The 19102-nt window shown below is 44.3% G+C and overlaps 1 protein-coding gene across 4 annotated transcripts in view; it reads right to left on the reverse strand.

The window, feature by feature from the left end:
* The window catches only part of NEO1 (neogenin 1), a 384856-nt gene that overhangs the window by 238414 nt on the left and 127340 nt on the right, over window positions 1-19102 (reverse strand). For all 4 annotated transcript variants that reach the window (XM_025207174.1, XM_025207173.1, XM_025207172.1 and 1 more), the window contains exon 2: window positions 10474-10791. In XM_025207174.1, the coding sequence (XP_025062959.1) occupies window positions 10474-10791 (318 nt within the window). The remainder of the gene's footprint in view (window positions 1-10473; window positions 10792-19102) is intronic.

Genomic DNA, 19102 nt, shown 5'->3' on the forward strand with positions numbered 1-19102 from the left:
AAAAACCATCAATGACATCAAGAGATTTATCCTTCAGTGTGATGTCAGATATTGGTTCTTCTACCCCTTGGTACACTATCACAGTCTTCTTGAGACTAACTGACATTTAAAAAAAACGGCTGGGTGGTAAGGGGTGGAGGGAGAAAACCAAACACTTAAGTGTTGGCTTAAAGAGGAAAGTGTATGGCTGGAGAAAAATAACTTACTTTCCTTTGTAGCAAGGATGCATTTCAACAGCAAGTCTTCAATGTCCTGCAGAGAATCTCTCTCTACAGCCACCTTTCTGGTTATTTGGGAAAAGTTTCTTGGCCACAGTAGAAAAGAAAAAAAAAGGGGGGGGGGGGGGGGGAGGGAAGATGGCATTTTGATACAGCTGAAAGTTGCAGTAGCACCGGTGAGAACCTGAAACTGCATCAAGTTTTTGTCAACAAGAGATGGGTGGGCATAATTTCATTTAAGTGAGAAAAATTCTTAAGGATCTTAAGGATTCAGTGAAGAATTCAACTTGTTCAACAGTGTCTAAAAGAAGCTCCCTTGGAAGAAATGTGCATGTCAAACCCATAACTATATTTCCTCAGTCCTGGGCATGATGTGGAAAAGAACGTGAGGAGAATCAGATATTGTTACAAGAGCAAGAACAAGTGAATTCCCATGACAGAGAATTTTGTACAGAAAGTAATTCTGTGGTGCAGCAAATAGTTCAACTTAATTAGTGTTGTTTACATTTTTCACACACCCAAGGGAATTCCATACAAATATCTTCATTAAAAGAAACCTAAAGTTGCAAAGAGAAGCACTATAAACTCAGAAAATGCCAAAGTTAAACTTCTGCAGGCATCTTAACTTCCCCTATATTTTTATGCTGTGCGGCTCCCAGCCTCATTCGGATCACATAACAGACCATATTTACTGAACAAATCATTCTTGAACTTTTGTTTTGTATCCTCCTCATTCAGCATATGTGCTCAGGTCTTACTTGCCACATACCCTCCAACTCCTACACTAAGGAAATTAATTTCCTTGTGCATTCCTCTAGGTTGCACTCGTTGCAGTATCCAAGTGCTTCACAAATATGAAGCAAATTATGTTTAACACATCCTTGCCACTCTCTGAATGGCTGTCATTGCTAAAGGCTGCCTCATATGCATACAAACAAGGGAGCAAAATTAAGGTTATACAAGCAACAAGTTATTTATCATAACATTTCAAGCACTTAATTTTGCAGCCTAAATAGTCTGGGCAGTCACATTTTTTAATCTAATAAAGTTCATTAAAGAAAAATGTTGAAAAAGGAAAAAGAGTAAAATCAAATGCAATGACATGCAAATATAACCACCCCTCTACCATACATCAGCATCAAGATTTGAAACCAAAGCCTTCAGCAGTACAGCACAGTTTGAGTTAAAGTGTTAACTATATTAACTGCTAGGAAAAGGTCACTTTAGACCAAGGGTGGGCAATTATTTTGGGGAGAGGGCCGCTTACTGAGTTTCGGAAAGCCACCAAAGGCCACATGACAGGCAGCCCAGGGCAGATTAATATTAATTTTCTACATTTTTTTAGGGGCCCCGTGGGCCGGATAGAATGGCCTGGCGGGCCATATCTGGCCCCCGGGCCACATTTTGCCCACCCCTGCTTCAGACCTTCATGTGTTTTGGAATAAATAGGTAGCTTGGCCAGCCTCATTTTAGAGGGAGAATTATTCAGAAGAACTCCTTCACTCTGTGGTGAACTGAACCTTCAGTTTTCAACAGAGAAAGGCAGGGGGAAGCCTGCACTGACCCAGGCCAGCAGGTGGGGGGTGCCAGAGCATATCTCCCAACCTGCTGGCTATTGCCAGCCCAGCCAAGTGTCTGCAAAGTCCTGCTGTCCCCCCACAGGGTGTTAAGGAGTCCCCTGCCTGGGTGCTGACCCACCTCAGAGCCTCCCCGTCAGAGGGCTTCCCTCAGTCTGGGTTCCCCAGCCCAGGCAGCCCTGGGGAGCTGAGGGAAATACACCTTCCCCCTTCCCAGCTGCTGACTGCTTCAGCAGCTGCCCCTGCAGGGAGAGAGGAGTCGTCCTCCGGGCCAGGTGCCTGCCCGTGCAGCCCGGCGGGGTGGCACCAGGCAGCCCATGCTTTGGGAGGCTTACCCCAACCCAGCCTCAGGCAGTCACAAGATGCTGAGGGGAATTCTTCTCTTTGCCAAGCCTTCGTCTTGGTTGCTGTCAATCTTGGGGATAGCCCAGGGAGCAAAGGAAAATTCCTCTGCTCTCCTGCATTAGTTCTGGCTCAGATTCACAGCAGCTAAGGAAAAACCAGCTGTGGAGGAGCAGAATTTCCCTCCACACCCTTAAGCTGTCTGAGATTCGCAGGGCTAAGGCAAGCAGTGTTCTGGAGGGAAGTTTTCTAGGGGAGCCTTGGCTTGAGTGGGGGAAGCCCCCCAGGGCATGGGCAGGCACCTGGCCCAGAGGACTCCTCCTCCCTCCCTTCTGTGGCAGCCACTGAAGCAATCAGCAGCTGGGGCGGGGCGGGGAATGGGCTGCCAGGGTCTGAAAAGCCCCACCACAGGGGCTTTCCCTCCCCCCATGTGCTGTGTAGATCCTGGCTAGGGTGCTGGGGGTCTGCTCCCCTGCCCCTGCGGGCTGATGGACACAGGCAGGAGCAAGCTTAGGAGCAGTAGGGCGAGGCAGTCCCTGCTCCACCGGACCAGGCAGCATAGCCCAAGGCTGCAAAGCACCCCGGGATGCTGGGGTACTATGAGTTAACCTGAACCAGGAAGGGATCTGGGATAGAAGTTCCATAAATCAATTTTACCTAAATCAGTTCAGTCTGATACTAGAGCCAACTAGGTTCATCTTAAACCAGGTTTGGTCATTTTGAAATTGGTTTATGTATACTGAACTTCTGTTCTGTTACAGGTTTAAACCAGTTTCTGATCACTTAAGCCAGTTTATGTGTAACTTCTGTCCCTATCCTAAGAATGCGCAACTTGTACTTCCAGAGCTATCTCTGTCACCATGACTCAGATCACATGAGATCAGTCGCATGCGTTTCCTTCATGGTAGTGGATTACAGGGACAAGCCCATTTCCTGCTTCTTTATTTAAATCTATCACTCAATAAGGATCATCTATTCAACACTGAAAAGAGACCTGTATGCAGGCCTCACACAAAACACTCAATGGTTACAAAATGCTTGTCTTGGTATTAAAGGACCCAACCAATTAACAATTGCTTATTCGCTGAAGAAAACCAACACACTGAGGTTTTCATGAATCCTTGTTGATTAAAATTATTCAAAACACGTTTACTTTATTGATGACATAATAGAAAAAATATCACTATGGTAAACAAAAGAAATGTAAGATGAGATATTCTGAATTAGTTCTTGGAAAAAATTATGACATTCAGTCATACAACTGTACCTGCAAACAATATCACTTCATTTATAAAACTTCTTTCCATAAGAATAAATTGCCATAGCCAAGCCAGCCAAGCATGAGTGTCAAAGCACATATTATTAAGTTCATAAGACAGCACAGTGCTAGGAAAAAAGAGAAACAGAATAATATATCCAACTTAAGCCAAGCTACAAAGACTTGAAGTTTAAATTTAATTACTCAATAGCCTTTTCTAGTGAACACAGATTAAAACTATTTGTCACATACAACTCTGATAAATAATTAGTATGAAATTCAGTGGCAATGGCATTTTGCTTCGTGTCCAATAATGCTTTAATAATGACTTTGTCAAGGATTAAGGCTGAACAAACATTTTACCATGAGCTTGTAAATAATGACTGGGAATACAGACTGGTTTATTTTAAAATGTAGTAAAGAAAAAATGTCACTATACTCTTCATTAAAAACAACAGGTGAATCTTCATTTTGGAAGATGAGGTATAAATAAAAAGAATTAATTGATATTTTGCATCTGTTTTCCTAAGGTATGTAAACATGCATCCTTCCTTGCACACTTACAATGCTCACCTATACAGAGTCAAAAGTAGAGCGTCACAAACATCAAAGGGAGAACATAAAATTGCGAACAAAATGACAGTGCAAATATAGCCAGAGCTGAACTCGCAACTAATACAGCTTCTGACATGCTGAACTCCTGCAGACCAAAAAAATGTAAATGCTTCAGTGAAACGAAACACCCTCTTGAGGTTTGCAATCTGCTTTGTTTTATAAAAAAGGCACAATAACTTTATTAGCTTGCCAAAAATGTAAATACCTTTCCATCATTAAACACTAGCAATTTAGCTCTATGGAGGCAAAGACTTTCTGTCATTAGCAAACATATTAATAAAAACAAGTCTAGCCTCTAAATTTGTAAATGAATCTTAACTTTAAGTACAGGTTAAAGCAGGGGTATCAAAACACAGGCCAGTGGGCCAGATCCAGCCTGTGGGTCTTGGACCAACCCTGCATGCTGCACTCTACCAAACTGGCCTCAAAATGCTGCTTCCACAGCTAGCCCGGTGTGTCCTGTATTGGCCCACTGTCCTGTGGATTGGTCAACCCCCATACAGTGCCTGCAACACATGCCAGCCCCAGTCTGGGGCTTGTGCTGCCGTGCTGGCTCCATAAACCATGATGCACATGGCACACGGGGCTGAAATAGGAAACACCCTGCACATGACACTCCACTGGACAGCCCTGAACACTGGTTCTGGCCAGGCTCATCTGGCCTGAAGATCAACCCAGGCATGCATTGACACCCTTGGGTTAACAGTGAACAAGATTAGGAACTTAACTGTCAAGTGTTTTATTTTCAAGCTATCGCAGTTTCTAGAATGAAACAAGACATAACAGTGGCATTCAAAGCCAGCGCTTAGAGCAGGGCTGTGCAACTGGTAGCCCCAAAGGGTTAATATGCAGCCCCCAGACTCATCTGGCTGCTGCTCCCCATATAGCTCCCATTGCAAAAGCAACCAGAGTCTCCAGCCTCCCCCCTCCCCTTCATCTACCACTTTCTGCCTTCAACGCTAGAGCCTGGACATTGCAGCAGTGCAGGGAGCTGCTGTGCCTGGGGGATGAAAAGGTAGGGAAATTCATGGCTGTCTGGCACCAGGAGCATCACACAGCCACACCCCCACCCCCCCCCCAAAAGCTGCTGTACGTCACAGGCATGCATTGCAGCAGAAGGAATATTCCTTGCACACCTGCACAGCACAACAGTGGGGGAGCCCCAAGTTGCCGGGCAGGGCGGGGGGCGGAAGGATGGCCCACACAGATGTGCAGTGCAACATTTGGTTAGGGGAGTGTCTTTGCAGTCCCCAGGGGTACAGAAGTTGGACTTCCTTGATTTAAACATCAGTGTTGCATTCTTAAAGACTGCAAATGTGCAAGTTGGTCAACAGTTTAAACCATGTGCTAATTCTCTCCTCCTGCTTTCTGCACACGTGATGATTTCACACTCTTAATTTTCTTTTTAAATAGATAGGCATGCTACTGCAAGAATATTCCATGATGACATAAACCATGCACAGTGACTAAACACTGCTGAACAAAATTCACCTTTTGCAAATTTTTAAACCATGGGACCTAAACACTGCATCTGTCTCTTTTAACTTGACTGTATCCTTTTATATTTTCTCTGCCTCCACTTGTTAACAGTATAACTAGTTAGCCTGGAACACTCCAATCTAAAGAGAACAGAAAACACTTGAAGTTCTCTTGGAACTGAACTAAAGGCTAAGTAAGCATCAAATCTATCATCACATATGGAAAAGGGTTTTTTTGGTGGGTTTTTTTTTTTTTAAACAACATAGTCAACTGCATTGGAAACCTTCCATGGCATAACATCATCAATTGTTCAGTACCACAATGACAAGTTTATCACACTGTGCCACAAACATAAAATGAAGCAAGCAACCAACAGTCTATTTCCCCAAAATAACATACTCTGTCACTGTCAAAGCAATCCAAAACCCAAGAATTCAGAATGAAATGATGAGGGTTTTGTGCTTTTTGGATTTTTTTTTTATTTTTCACCAAGCTCTTCTAAATAGATTTCGTATTCAGCACTGTCTCCAACAGTAACACATTCAAAAATTGCAGACAGCAATTGCTTACTTTAGCCACAAGTATCCTGTATTCCAGGGGTTGGCAATCCCTGGCACACGGGCCATTAGTGGCACGTGGAGACATTTTTCCCGGCAAGCTGAGAGGCATGCAAGAAAAAAAAAAATTTTTAAACAATTTAAGTTGCTGGTCCGGGCTGTCCTGTGCAGCCACAAGTCACAGCGTGGCGGCAGGCACCGGGGCGGAGCCAGGGGAACACAGGCAGGGAGGCTGTCTGTGCTCTACTGCCCCCGCCCCTTGCTCCCAGGCTGCGCCCTCCAGTCTGGCTGGCCCCTGGAGGGAGCTGTGGATAGACAGGGCTGGGGCAGGTGCTGCGCAGGGTTGCTGCCCTGGAGGCTTCCAGCAGGTGGCGGAGCCCTGGGGTCAGGCAAGCAGGGCAGCACTGTCCCACCCGGGCAGGGCAGCACTTGGGTGCCGAGTGCTGGGGCCAGGCGGTCAGGGCAGGGTCTGGGCAGCAGGGGGTGGGGGGGAGCAGAGGGCACTGTGGGCAAGCCAGGCCGGTCGGGCCCTTAGGAAGGTGGGGGCTGGGCATGAAGTGGGGGATGGACCTCAGCTACCCTGCGCATCTGGGGATGTTGCCTGGCTGGGGCAGGACGCTGGGCTCAGCTTCCCTCTCTGGGATCGGCCTCTCTGCACGTTGGGCACAGCGCAGGCAGGGCAGAACCATCCCCGCGTGCCAGGTACAGGACAAGTGGGAGCCGCAGCCACATGCTGTTCCCTCAGGCTCTGGGAACAGCCACCGCAGCTGCCCCAGCCTGCCCGGGCTCTGGTCTTGCCCACCTGCAGGTCTCCTCAAGGGGCCAGGGCAGGTACTGCACAGAGCCGCTGCATGGCAGGCTCCCGGCCAGCTCGGCCCTGAGCAGCAGCTGTTCCCAGAGCCCGAGGGAACAGCCTGCGGCTGCAGCTCTCACTCATACTGTACCTGGCACGCATAGAGGCCACGCAGGAGCCCCCTGAGCCCAGCATCCTGCCCCAGCCAGGCAGCATCCCTTCACGGGCAGGGTGGCTGTGCCCCATCCCTGCAGAGCTGCACGGACCGGCTGGGCCCCACCTCCGGTGCTGCTGGGCCCCCCGCTGTGGCCTGAGGCAGCCCCTGTTCCCTGCCTGACACCAGCTCTCCTCCAACTGCAGCCTTCCCAAGAGCCTGGCCAGGCCAGCCTGCCCGCAGTGACACCCACTGCCTGTTGCTCCCTGCTCCTCTCTCCCCCCTCTCATTATAACATGCTTAATAAGAAAAAAAAATCAAAAGTACAAAGGCAGTACATGAAGTTTTATTTACTGTCACCAGGTTTAGAATTTTTTGAAAACTTGGTATTTACTGTAAAAAAAAAAGCAACATTTATGATTCCCAACTGTATTAAATATGCAGTGCATCCTGCCATGTCTCCCCCACCCCTCTTTTTTTTTTTATGGTGTGCCAGCACTCCAGCACCTTACAAGGTAGACATTGTGGTTTTTTTCAGCACTCTGGCCAAAAAACGCTGCCTACCCCTGCTCTATTCTATAGGGATGAAATAAGAGATCTCTCATATTGGCACATTTTAAATTTTGTAACATTAGAAAATAGTTTTAAAACATAACTTATCATTCCCATAATAAGTTATATAGTCAAGTCAGAATAGGCAGAGTTCAACTTTAATGTAAACTAGCATAATTAAAAATACCAATTTTTAAATAAATGTAAAAACTCAGGAAAGGTTGGGTGTATTTTGTTATATTAAAATACAAGCAATGGCCTTCTCTGGCCTGCATTACTCACAAGTATTTTTGCCATTGAAAAATATATCTATTGCAAACAGAGTGTTAAAATGTGCTTATTACCATATTGTTTTTTTTTAAACAGATGAAGTGCACCCCAAGCAGAGCACTATGCAAGCGTGACATAACCCTCCCTGTATTCCAATATTACTTATTTGCATTATTTTCTACAAGGACCTTCTAAAATTGGAGCCTCACTATGTACAAGGTATATAAACATGAGGTGCCACCACCAAGACCTGCCGGACTAAACAAACAAGTTATACAAAAAGATGGGAAATGGGAAAAATCAGTCAAATAGGAAAATGAGGCTTGGTTAAATTAAGCAGTCTGCAAAAGATCAAAGAAATTAAACCTAAATTTGTGTCCTACTCCAATTATGTCCTTGTTTTCTCAAAGGCTTAAATGATGTATAGGGCCTTGGGCAAGCTCTCAGGAATAAACAGCTTTTTAAGACAGTGTGTTTGATGGACATTTCCATGTACATGTCTGAACAATACTTTTGTAATACAGCTGGGCTGCTGACTGTGGGTAAGACTTGAGAATATTTGCATGATAAATATTTGTACTCCAATGCATCCAGAGCAGACTAATCCGTTTCTGCTACTGATTACATGCTCTTAAAGGTTTTGGGCATTTATACACATGCTCTGGGAGGTGTGTATGTGTGTGTGGGGGGTCCTTTAATTAGAGCAGCTCCAAGACCCACTCTAATTAAAGTGCCCAGAGTGTCACATGTATCAGTGTCCCCGCACTGAAAAATGGCAGCAGGGGCGCTTTAACTAAAGCTCGTTCAACGAGCTTTAAAGTGCCCCTGCTGGTATTTTTCAGCATGGGGACACTGATACACGTGACACTGGAGTGTGCTGGAACGTGGCAATTACCACACTCCAGTAGATTCAAATTACAGAGCATCAGAACAGCCTTCATGCACGTGTACAGGTGGCTCCAAGAACCATGGAAGTGTAACAGAGTCAGATTTGTTAAGTGGTGGGATTTTCAAAATGCAATTGGACAAGCTGGATAGTTTTAAAAGGTGTTCTGGATTCTCTTCCATTTTTAAATATATTGGCTTTACCTATTCATGTTCAGAGACTGAAAATGATAACAGAGATACCAAATTGTGTAAAATGATCTGGTTTAAAAAGCAACAAAGCCTAATTTCAGTACTGTGTCAAAAGAGAAGGGATGATACCAGCCTTAGATTAAAAATGTGGAGGATTGCCTTTATTGCCAGCACTTCTAAGGAATTTAAGAATGTATTTCCTATTCCAAAAACACTCTGGAAACCACTCCTGTAACACAGAGCCAAAAGTGAACTGTGAAAGATCAGTAACACTGGAAATAAACAGTACCACACAATAATTTAACAGAGACAACATCTGAATATAAATGACAAGAAATAGCTCTGGGAGATGCTGCAACCCCAGACGGGAGGAATTCATGACCCTGAGCCATTTATTAACCAAAAAAATTGTCAGAAAGGCAGGCAAACATCATTGAAGAAATGAAAGAAAATTGCTTCATAGGCCATTTTCCCCTCCTTAAATTGCCTTGGCTTCTTTGTCTTTTGTTTTTGAAGTCTCACTTGCTGTTGTGAAGTCATTAGAAGGCTCCTTCATATAGCATGTATAGTTTGCATAAAGCTAGTGTCCATAAAAACAACAGAATCAGATATTGCTGAGGCCACAGTTACGAACTAAACATGACATTCAAATAATGCAAATCCCTCTGATCAAATTCTAGATTTCTCCCCGCACCAACCAATCACTCACTTAGAACTTCCCATTTCCTAATTATGGACATTTTGGGGAAGGGTAAGGACAAGCTTTTAAGATGACCCAGAACAATTTCTACAAACAAACTAAGTGGGCTTATGCTTTGTGCTTTTTTTTCCTATGTTGAGAGACTTAAACGTTAGAAGGTTTATTCCCCAGCAAAATTTTGCATCTTTCCTGTTGCTTTTGAAATATCCAATCTCACCTTTCCTGATTTTGACAAAGGTCCACTATGAGAACCTTGGAACTACCATAGCGCACTATTTTTTTGCAGTAATCCAAAGACTTTTCCAGGAAGTAACTGAGACAAAAAAAAAAAAAATCTAAGTTCTGGCAAACTGTGTGGAAAAAATATTAAGTTCCTAAGCCTCTATTTCTTTTTTTTTTTTTTTTTAAATATACAGAAAAGGTTTTTCATTTTGTTGGGTTTTTAAAAAAAAACATTTTTATGAAGCCTTTAGTGTGGCTATACATATACAATTGATTTCCCTTTCCATGACCAGAAAGAGGTAGTTAGACCTGTTAGTCTAAAGTCAGACAGAAGGCAGGGTAGATTTGCACCTTACGGACTAACTAAATCAGAGACGCGTAGAATAAGCTTTCATAAACCCAAGCTTCCCAGTCAATTTGATTAAATCTTTACCCATTTTTCTCTCCTACTCAACAGCATTCCCTTAAAATTCAGACTGTCTGAGCCACTTATACGTAAAAAAGATATTATAGTGATCCTCAACCAGTTCAAGAAATCAGGTGTTGCTCAAATTAAGCACCAGGGTAATTTTGTCTTCACCTCTAAAAATTCCACTCTGACTTTGAAGGAAAAAAGCATACATCTATGTCATCATGCAATAAGTTATTTAAAGACTAACCTGCTATTGTGAGCTTGGCTGTTCTGCTTACAATGGTCCCAAGGCTTTCCACAGTCGCCACACACTGATAGTATCCTTCATCAGGCTTATTGTGTTTGGAATGCACTACACTATTTATTAATAAAGATCCATCAGGTAGCAGCTGGCGACGATCATCTGACACCAAGTTGAGAAAAGTTCCATCTTTTTTCCACTCAATTTTTGGAGAAGTCTCACAAAAAGCTGAACAGTTCAGTACGACTGAAGCTCCCCGAACAGATAACGTGTCTGTGGGCTCCACCACAAAATAGAAGGGCGTGAAGGTTCTCACACTGGATGCTGTGAAACAAGTAAAATTAACAATCAGTTCATCCTTCTACTGTTTGTTAATAAAAAGGAGATATATTTCTTTCCCCATTCCCACCCCCCACAAAACTTGATTCCTCCAAAATGTTTCTAGTAATCATTTACAGCGGAAAATATGCCCCTGAATATTTTGGAAAAGCCACATTCTCAGCAAGTAGTGATATTTTTCACAATAGACGCTTTGAGTGAATAACTGTACGGTATACATCTAAAACATATGTTTATGAAAATGTGGAAAACCTCAGAAAAAAATCAATTGCATGTTCCTGCTTAAGAAGGAAACAAACTGATTGGCTGGATCTTTATGGTTCCAAAGGTTTGTACCAATGGCCTTTTAATGCCCTATTGTGATTTATTTTTGTATTATAAAACCCCAGTTACTTTCCAGATAACATAAGGTTCAGCAACAGTGCCATGCAGCTATATTCAAACTAGTTCCAGAACAAGAACTTGATTAGTCTCAAGGAAAGGAGGAAGGGGAGCTCTGAGCTGATGTGACCATGATGGTTTTGGGCTCCAAGCAACAATCTGAATGGAATAGCACTTTACTGTGTAGACGTGCTGCCTTGTTCAGAGCAAACAGAGATATTGTCACATGGCACCATGATGAGCTATGTAGATACACACACCTTGCCTAAAAATATTACATCTTATTAATCAGCAAATATATAAGCACATACACATTTCAGTTTAAAAAGAAAACAAAAGGAATTGGTTTGCACCAAACTGTGGGTATACAACAAAATTTGGACTCTAATAGACCTGTACCATCGAACAGAACTATTACATAAAGTCAAGTTTATCGTACTGGCAGCAAGTCTACACAGGAGAACCAAAAAAGACCAATCCTCTTTAAAACTCCAGTCTTTAGCCACACACTATCATCACTCTATATCAGAGCATCCTAAACAAAGAATTAATAGCCTATTCCAAATTCAATTTAAAATAAAATTCTTCTGTTCATAGATTCATAGATGTTAGGGTCGGAAGGGACCTCAATAGATCATCGAGTCCGACCCCCCAGCTAGATACTCATCTAACCTCCTCTTGAAGACCCCCAGGGTAGGGGAGAGCACCACCTCCCTTGGGAGCCCATTCCAGACTTTGGCCACTCGAACTGTGAAGAAGTTCTTCCTAATGTCCAGTCTAAATCTGCTCTCTGCTCGCTTGTGGCCATTATTTCTTGTAACCCCCGGGGGCGCCTTGGTGAGTAAAGCCTCACCAATTCCCTTCTGTGCCCCCGTGATGAACTTATAGGTAGCCACAAGGTCGCCTCTCAACCTTCTCTTGCGGAGGCTGAAGAGGTCCAGGTGCCCTAGTCTCTCCTCACAGGGCTTGGCCTGCAAGCCCTTAACCATATGAGCGGCCCTTCTCTGCACCCTCTCCAGGTTATCCACATCCCTCGAAGTGCGGCGCCCAAAATTGCACGCAGTACTCCAACTGCAGTCTGACCAGCGCCCGATAGAGGGGAAGTATCACCTCCTTGGTTCTGTTCGTCATGCATCTGCTGATACACGATAAAGTACCATTAGCTTTCCTGATGACTTCGTCACACTGACGACTCACGTTCATCTTGGAGTCCACTAGGACTCCAAGATCCCTTTCTGCTTCCGTGCCTGAAGAAACATTCCGTTTCATGAAGAAACTTTTTCCTTATTTTGCTATCATCTATATATTTCATGTTGCTTATAATTGTGATTAGGCAATTTCCAAAAAAAAATATTACTAAAGAAAAACACATTAACATTTTGGGCACCCACATTAACTTGTTCAATGAATGTTTAGTATTTACCTACATTTTCTCTCCGGGTAACAAAAAAAAAGTGTGGTTTTAAATATGTTTGTATGTTTGCACATTTGAAACCTACTTGTAGCAGGCCTGTGCATGTAAATTAGGGAAGCTTGTTAAAGCTCAAGCTTATGTTAACCTGTAGTTGAGCACAAATTTCTTACATAATTACTCGTTTAATTTACAGAGAGACACATTCAATTAATAGGCGTTTTATTTTTTCTCCTGCTTTTTAGACAATGGTAAGTTTACTACTATGTGTGCTCTCCTAATACTAATTCTCAGAGTAACACATCAACAGTTACCACAAGAGTTATAAGGGACATGAGTAAACTTTAAAATAATATTGTATTTTATATAGATGTTGAACTTCCTGCATCGTCCTATTTCCCATGTTCTTTTATATATTAATTATCTGTAGCTATTAAATTTACCAAAGAAAACTCTCCAGAATCAAAACTTTTATTCCGAAATATGATGTTTCCAATGACCAGGAAGGGTAAAAACAGGTGAACAGAATGGAAGATTTATGCAGTGTCATCTTCCTAGGTCAGCTAACAGCATGAAACCATATATGCAAGATCTAAATATTTATTCATTTGTTGTTAAATGTGAAAGCTGAAGACAATGATATGAACATCAACACTGGTAATTAAGAGCTGATGGATCATTTTATCAGCCAGTTCCAAGTAGCATGTCCTCTGGTCTCTGGGATCAGTTTTTCCTAATTTACATCTAGTGGACCCTTGCTTGCTTGGATAAATTTATCTAGAGCAGGAGCCCTCAATCCCTGGCCTGCAGAGCTCCCCACTGGTCAGAAAATTTGGCCGCAGGGGAGCAGTGGCAATTAATATTGCTTTTCCTCCCCCTGTCACCAAATTCCCAAGCCCCTTCCAGCCAGATAGGGGCCAAGCCATGCTCCTTATCTCCCTGTGGCCAGATATGAGTCAGCCAATCCCCAGCTCCTCTCTACACAGCTGGACCAGGCCCCTGCTGTGCATGCCCCACATGCTGAATTGGGCCCACCAGCCAGATCCAGCCCATAAGTGGAAAGGCACTGCCCATCCAGCCTTCAGGGCAAAAAGGCTGAACACCATTGATATACAGCAGCAGTTCTCGACCTATTTGCCACAGTGGGCCACACTTGCAGGTCTCAATATTTTATGCTGGCTGCACCAACACAACTTACTATGTGTCCATTTAATAGGATGTCACATGAGCCACAGCAGTGGACTGATTAGGCCGCATGTGGTTTTAAATACTGAAATATTACATCAACGTTCAATCTTTTCAAAAGTGACTCACAATTTTTGGATGATTTCACTATGACACTGAGTACCACTGGATAACCAAATTGCTTTAAGATGTCATGTTTATGCCACAATTTGTAGATGCATTTAATATGAAATATCATAGAATTAGAACCAAAGTTGTAATCTAGACATTTGTTTTCCCTTGCAAGAGTCTGTATTCAACATCAACAACACTATAAAACCAATTCCTTGGTCCAACAAACAGCTCACAGGCTGGATCCAACCCATAGATCAAAGTGCAGGCAGCACAGGGAGCCAGCACAAGCCACCATATTCAGCCCGCACCTGGACACCCTGTGCTGCATGAAACACCAGGTCCAGCCCCAGGGCTTGGTATGCAAACAGGCCCTGGAGTTGGCATGGAGCACATGCTACCTATAAGCTCATGGACTGGACCTGGTATTGCACATGACAGGGGTCCAGGCTCAGGCTGCATGTGGTGTCCCAAATCAACACTCTCTGCTGCTTGAAGTGCAAGATCCAGCTTGCATACTGCTGACAGCGCACACCCCGTGCTGGCCCTGGGGGACGGTGGGTCCTACGAACAGGCTGGGCCCAGCACTATGGACACTGCACAAGCGGTTGGGTGTGGTCCATCCCACAAACTGGCCCAGTGATGTTCATCTGGCCAACAAGTCAGATGGTTTGACACCCCTGCCTTAGAGCACTTTAGTATATACCAGTTTATTGTTTAAGTATGCAAAAAGGATAGCATTTACTCTATTTTTCTGTCGATACAATTAAAGAATAAGTCTTTTTAAAGTTATACATTTTATATAGCCATCCTATTCTTGACAAATTAATAGAAAGAATCAATTGTTCCATTATTTTATTAGATTTCTAGACAGTACTTGCCAGTGTACTTTAGCCTTTCTTAGAAATCACTACTGTGGTTATTTATTTACTAGCCAATTGCCTGTCAAGAATGACGGAGGGTGTGGGGGGAAGGAGCTGGGATGGAGTGCTGCCACCTAATGCCCTGTGCTGCCGCTATTCTGCCTCTTGCAAGGAGTGGGGTGCTGGCCTCGGCTCCCCCACCCTCTGTCCGGTCCTCAGCGCGGCTTCAGAATCATGGCAGCGCTTCCACATGTTAGAGCACTCTGACTGGCTGTTTCTGTCAGCCAATCAGAGTGCGAAAAAAGCGTGACAGACGCACTTAGGCTTTTATAATATTAGAATGACCAGTTTTCTTGTTCCTCTCTACTTTACAAGTCACCATTAAAGCACATTTACACACTTAGCCCAGGCTTTATGACTCTAGCCTAGGGCTTAAAGATTTGAATTTGATCCCTAATGATCAATGGACTTCTGCAAATCACTTAGTACCAAAGCTAGATCCACAGAAGAACTCATGCACCAAAAGTGAATTTAAGTGATATTTAGGTACTAAATCAAAAGGATGATTCTCAAAACCCTAATCCACAGACATATAAAACATTCACAGGTACTTAATTATTTGCCAGAAAAGTTCCCTAGACATCCAATTACCAGGACTGCCTTAAATTTTGCTGGAGCTGATTGAGGAGCTTAGCTTCCATCTCACTGGGAAATATGAATCGAGATCCTCAAAGCAGCTTTTTCTTAAGCTCAAGCCTTTTTTTTAAAAAAAAAATGAAAATAGAACATATTTAACAGTAAGGCCGTAGCACTATCTTTCCTTTCTCAGTTTTGTATAGAAATTGCTTATGCCCCTAACTCCTAGACAGTGTTCAAGGCTAGTAATGCCAAAAAGAGGTAAATGCCGACCTACAATCCACAGTTAGGCAAAGTTTAAGGCCCCTGGCAGACACTGCACTTAAGACATAATTAACCAGTTAATCTCTTAAGTAGTAACCAGGCCATACATTCATTAAATTAATGGCACAATAAAATACACAATAAGTCACAAAGTTATTCTACAAACTACACATAACAACTTTGTAGCTGATTTCCATCATGCCTTAAATTGAATGCGTGGCCTGAACAACCAGCCTTGAAGGGATCCAATACGTTCCTGTGCCTGGGAATGCCAGTCATTTCATGGGCGTTCTCAGCCACGGGAGCACTTCTAAAACCCGCCCCCCACCCCGTGCGCTCCCACAGCTGGAAGGATTCAAGATACCCGTGGCTGGGAGCGCCCGAGCTCCCTCTGTACCAGCAATGGGGCGTGACTGAGATCTGATCCTCAAACCCAAAATCGTTCTACCTGCTATGCATGTGTGGCATGGTAGGAGGCACAGATGTTGGGACTGTGGTTCAGATACCATCCTGCCTTAAGCCAAACATCTGCCAGCAACCCAAAATACATCCCTATCATGACTGCTTCATATTCAATTCTCCCCTAGCAGTACACAGGGAGGTTAGGCACCTAAGATCTCTAGAGGAGCACCTCTCTCTCTCAAGGAGCACATCTGTGATGAGCCAGCACCGGGGATGATGTTCAAGGGTAACCAGCACAGTTTCATTAGGGGCAGGTCACGTCAGACCAACCTGACTGCCTTTTACGATCAGGTCACAAAAGCACTGGATGCAGGTGTCACCGTGGATGTAGTCTTTCTAGACTTCAGCAAGGCCTTTGACACTGTCGACCACCCCATCCTCATTAAAAAACTAGGCGACTGTGGCATTGATGCCTACACAGTCAGATGGATTGCAAATTGGCTAAACGGTCATACTCAGAGGGTGGTGGTAGATGGGTCATATTCGACCTGGGGGGAAGTGGGCAGCGGAGTCCCCCAGGGCTCAGTCCTGGGGCCCGCACTGTTCAATTTCTTTATCAGCAATCTGGACGACAGGGTGAAAAGCAACCTCTTTAAATTTGCTGATGATACCAACATTTGGGGTGAGGTGGGCACGCTGGTAGGGAGGGAAAGACTGCAGCAAGACCTGGATAGGTTGCAGGGGTGGGCTAACAAAAACAGGATGCGTTTCAATACTGACAAGTGCAGGGTGCTGCACTTGGGCGGTATAACCGGCAGCACACTTATAAGATGGGAAACTCCCTTCTTGAGAGCACGGAGGCAGAAAGGGATCTTGGAGTCATTGCTGACTCCAAGATGAACACGGGCCGACAGTGTGAGGTCACAGTCGGCAGAGCTAACCGGACCTTATCGTGCATCCACAGGTGCATCTCAAGTAGGGCCAAGGAGGTGATCCTCCCCCTCTACGTGACACTGGTCAGGCCACAGCTGGAGTACTGTGTCCAGTTCTGGGCACCCCACTTCAAGAGGGATGTGGACAACACTGAGAGGGTCCAGAGGAGGGCCACCTGCATGATCCAGAGACAGCAGGGCCGACCCTACCATGAGCCCTAGTGCCCCCCGGGATAACAAGGAATAACGGCCACAAGTTGTTGGAGAGTAGGTTTAGATTAGACATCCGTAAGAATTACTTCATAGTCAGAGCGGCTAGGATCTGGAACCAACTTCCAAGGGAAGTGGTGCTGGCTCCTACCCTGGGGGTCTTTAAGAAGCGGCTTGATGCCTACCTGGCTGGGTTATTTTGAGCCCAGTTTTCCTCCTGCCCAGGCAGGGGGTCGGACTTGAAGATCTACAAGGTCCCTTCCGACCCTACTTCTATGATTCTATGAGATGCCACTCTGGATTGGCAGCCAGACCACAAAAAGGTCAGTGTTGTGACTCTTAAATTTATGATGCTTAAGTCCTGTTAAAAATTTAGCCTGCAGTCTTTCTTCCTTCTACCTCAGTCGAAATAATAGTAGTTCTTTCCCATCTCATGGCATTCACATGATTCAATACAAGGAGTCATGAAAGTATCATGAACAGATATTCCCTTTGCACTCTCCAGGGCAGTAGTTCAAGTTACACAATTTGCATGCCTTCAAATCTCCTAAGTTTCCCTGTGAAGAGGGAAGGGGTGTGACCAAGCTCTGCAGGAGATGGTGAAGGGGGCATGGCTGGGCCACAACAGGGAAATGGATACGGCTCAGCCCCACAGGGGAATGGGGCATAGCTAAGCCCCAATCCAGACCCACAGGGAGGGAAGGGGATGTGGCCTGGCCCCAATCCAAAAGCAAGCAGGGGTGCAAAAGAGGCATGGTCCAGCCCCACAGGGGAAGGGGTCATAGCCTGGCCCACAACTGGCCACAGTATGCTTGGGGTTTGGGGAATTTGGCATGGGGGTGGGTGGCTCCTCTTTTGCCAAATGTCCGGACCTGTGGAGAGCCCCACAGGCCAGATGTAATGTCTGTACAGGCTTCATTTGGCCTGTGGGCAAGAGGTTAAGCACCCCTGGATTAATCCATTTCGAGTTGCCAATTACATATCCTTTGTTAACCAGGCAACTATTTTGTACCATGGCCTCTTTTTTTTTCTCCTTCTGATAAATCTCTCATTCTTTTACACTCTCAAGCTAACTAACTTATTCTGCTTTTTCATACAGTTGTTTGACTGACCTTATGTTTTCCCTCAAACCTTTAACTATTAGAACAGTTCACTAGTAAAGGGTCTCTTAAAAAGAGACAGTGTATTTGCAATCTTGTTAAATTCAGGGTTTTGCAGCTTTGTGTTCTGGTTAAAGCATTTAAATTTCACTGAACAGAATTTTTGGCTGCTTTGTTTTTTAAAGAAAAATAATTTCAGTACTTAAAGCAATGGTATTACTATTTCTCACTCTCCAAAGTAACTTCTGGTAAATTTTGTTTTACAATTTTTGCTGTTATCTGTTGCCCACAAAAGATGTTATTTTGCACACTACATAGTATAGCTAACCCTAAACAGCTGAAGACATTTTTTCCCTGCTGGCTCTGTGAAATTAAAAACATTAAACCAGAGGTAATATTTTGCCTGATCAATGCCTGTTTATGTTATAATTAAATGTGCTTCGACCAAACCTTAACCAACTTAATACAAACTGAATTAATAAGATATAGGGCTGTATGAAGCTTCGCTAGCCGATTCGATTCGGAAGAGATTTGGCCTAATTCAGGAGCCGAATCTCCAAATCCAAATCAAACTGGGAGACCCATTAAAAGGTCTGAATCACATCAGAAGCCACCAAATCAATTTGGAGATTTGGAAGGGCCCTGCTTGCCGCCCCTGGGAGCTGGACCTGGGATCCATGCCTTAAGTAGGGGGCAGGGGGGAGGGGACCATGGGGTGACCCCCATGTGGCCCCATTCCCCCCCAGCTCTCGCAGCCCCTGCCAGTACCTCCCCACCCAGCCCCACCCCCTGCCCACTCTT

Source organism: Alligator sinensis, unplaced genomic scaffold (assembly GCF_000455745.1).
Source record: "Alligator sinensis unplaced genomic scaffold, ASM45574v1 scaffold492_1, whole genome shotgun sequence".
In the NCBI taxonomy this organism is placed as follows: Eukaryota; Metazoa; Chordata; order Crocodylia; family Alligatoridae; genus Alligator; species Alligator sinensis.